This window comes from Coturnix japonica, chromosome 31, assembly GCF_054131305.1.
Source record: "Coturnix japonica strain WE chromosome 31, WE-NBRP24, whole genome shotgun sequence".
NCBI classification, from domain to species: domain Eukaryota; kingdom Metazoa; phylum Chordata; class Aves; order Galliformes; family Phasianidae; genus Coturnix; species Coturnix japonica.
The window spans coordinates 4,107,849-4,110,507 of NC_140693.1; the positions used below are offsets into that span (position 1 = coordinate 4,107,849).

Sequence of the window (2,659 nt, forward strand, 5' to 3'; positions counted from 1 at the left end):
AACTTGTTGTTCAGAGCTAAGTTGCTGTATTTAACCAAAGTATTTATCAATGTTCGTGTTTCATTGAACCTCTTTTCCATTTTGTAATGCGAAGAGTTTGATATTGGGATGGGAAGGTCATGGTTTGATTTGGATGTTGAACTGGGAATCAGAAGATCTGGGCTCTCTTCAGGTTGTCAGTCTTATTGTCTGACTTCTTAACAACATTCCTTTCTTTATATTATTTTTTAATGATGTTTTAAGGCATTTTGAGCTGATAGGTGTAGTGTTCATGTGCAGTAATGCTGACGTGAGTAAGTGGGGTGATAATGTAAGGGTTTTTTACATTCTTTCTAAATATCTGCTTTCTCTTGTTCCATCCTTCTTAAAGAGCAATCTGTTAATCTAGTAAAGGAGCTGTGTGATGAGGATGTGACTGAGCCTGAAGAAGCCAAATTTGAATGCGAGATATCCATTCCATCTGTGAAACCTCCCAAGTGGTATTCCTACGTGGGGAAGTCTTACAGGCTGGCAGAAACTTGATTATGCAGCAAGAAGGCACCATCCACCAGCTTGCCATAGCGAAAACCACCACTGATATGACAAGCATCATTCAGTTCTCAACTGGCAAATCAAAATCCACAGCCAATCTGCTTGTCAGAGGTAACATATCCAGGCTTGGTTTACATCATGAAGATGAAGAATTAATTAACGTACAGTCTTCCTTCACTGGGGTCTTTGAAATATTTTGTGTGTGTCTGGAGGGTCTGCTCCATTTCCAGTTCAAAGTCGTTGGACACTAAATGAGACAGCTGCATCTCAGTAAAAGATCTGTTTGAATAGCTGTGGTGTGCTTACTATTCAGATCTACAGAGCTGAGGTTTTGTCCTTGGCTATACCAAAGAAGTCAAATCAGGTGAAATTAATTGCATTTCTGAACTAGACAAGTTTAAGTTTGGTAGCACCTAAATTTGATGCAGTTTGTCATTGATTTCATCTGAAAGAAACTTGCAGGCTTTTTATCTGCTGTTGTCCCCAGCATAAGAGTCTCCATTCACATCCTGAAGTACTTGTTATATTTTCAACTCACTCTTATTTGAATAAAAGCCTCAACAATTGGGAGCAATTTAATAAGCACAGAACAAGAGCTGGACCTTGCATTTGGCAGATAATATACAGTATTACTTTATAGAAATGTAGTCAATGGCATTCCCTATAGACAATCGTTTGTTTAATCTTTAGAGTCGTTCAAAGAACCATTGACATTAATTGGAATGGAATACACGCAAGAGACTTTCCTCTTCTTCCAATTGTCCTCATCCTTTCTTCTCTTCCACCCCTGCTTTGCAGATTACCATATACAAATCACCAGGAAGTTGGAGGACAAGACAGCTTTGGAACATCATTCTGTCATCCTGTCCTGTGACTTCAGGCCTTCTCCAAAGGTTGTGAAATGGTTCAAGGGCCGCACACCCATCGAGCCCTCTGAGAAGTACAAGATCAAGAGGGATAAGCATTCAGTAGAGCTCAGAATTCTGAAGCTGAAGCCCGATGATGCTGGTGTGTACAAGTGCAAGGCAGGAATTGCAGAGACTGAGGCCACGCTGACAGCTGAAGGTATGAGCAGGGAGGGTGGCCTCTTCCATGTCCTATTTCACCTCAGATTTCTCTTCTTGGAGTTGATTTCTGCCGTTCTCTCCTGCTAACTTTATAAATGTATAATCTTCACTGAGAAGATTACACAAAGATCATCTAGTCCAGCCATTCTACCACATCCCAGTATGATTTATAGTAACAGTGGTAACAGTTCACCTTGTTTCCCCACAGCCCGCAATGTAGAAGTAACGAAGCGCCTGCAGGATGTAGAAATTGAAGAAGAGAGCTCTGCTGTCTTCTCCTGCGAGCTGTCCCATAATGACGAGGACGTGGAATGGTTCCTGAATGGCAACCTCCTTTACACCAACAATTACAATGACATTAAGAACGTTGGCAACTGCTGCACACTGACAATGAAGCAGGTTAAGCCTGAGGATGCTGGCACAGTGACAGTGAAGACAGACAAGGTGTCAGAAAGCGCACCTGAAGGTGATAGGTGGGTCTGATCACACCCCTCCTGGATGTAAGAGATGCTAAGGAGCTCCAGTTCATTCTAATGTGCAGCAGTCCTGCTTCTAAAGCTGACCTCTCTGGGGTGAAAAGTCATCAGAGGCTTTCTTCCAGTGGAAGGTTCCATTGCAGCAGATATCAACGAAGGAGGATGGTTTTGGTGTCCTGCCAAAGCATTCCATTGCTTTTTATCATCATTTTATTTAGCACAAGGAGAGTTACAAGAGCAGTTTCTTTTACTGCTTCAGTAACATGCAGTGTCAATGCTGTTGTCTCCAAGGATTTATGACTGCAGGGAGAGATCATTCAGTGTGTGTTTTGCCTCTGGGATGACTAATGACCAGGCTGTGAGCAACCTGATCTAGCTGTGAATGTCCCTGTTTATTGCAGGGGAGCTGGGCTAGATGGCCTTTAAGGGTCTCTTCCAATTCTAAGGATACTGTGATTCTAATCTGCTCTCCCCAGCAATTAAGCTCTTTTACTCTATGCGCTCAGAGTTTGAAGGATTTCCTCTTTCTCCTTTCTTTTGCATTTGGTGGAAGTTTTTTCCCCAGTATAAACATCTGATGTGTGA

The 2,659-nt window shown here is 42.2% G+C and overlaps 1 protein-coding gene across 1 annotated transcript; it reads left to right on the forward strand.

The window, feature by feature from the left end:
• Positions 1–376: 376 nt before the first annotated feature.
• On the forward strand, positions 377–2,091 carry LOC146755659 (obscurin-like). Its single transcript, XM_085525395.1, has 3 exons — positions 377–642; positions 1,330–1,596; positions 1,807–2,091. The coding sequence occupies exons 1-3, from the start codon at positions 441–443 to the stop codon at positions 2,079–2,081; spliced, it is 744 nt and encodes a 247-aa protein (XP_085381521.1). The 5' UTR covers positions 377–440; the 3' UTR covers positions 2,082–2,091.
• The last annotated feature ends 568 nt before the right edge of the window (positions 2,092–2,659 follow it).

Coding starts and splice junctions, on each gene's coding strand:
- LOC146755659 (XM_085525395.1), top strand. CDS start 441: ATGCGAGATATCCATTCCATCTGTGAAACCTCCCAAGTGGTATTCCTA. Junction 643..1,329: donor AGCCAATCTGCTTGTCAGAG/GTAACATATCCA, acceptor CCTGCTTTGCAG/ATTACCATATACAAATCACC. Junction 1,597..1,806: donor GGCCACGCTGACAGCTGAAG/GTATGAGCAGGG, acceptor GTTTCCCCACAG/CCCGCAATGTAGAAGTAACG.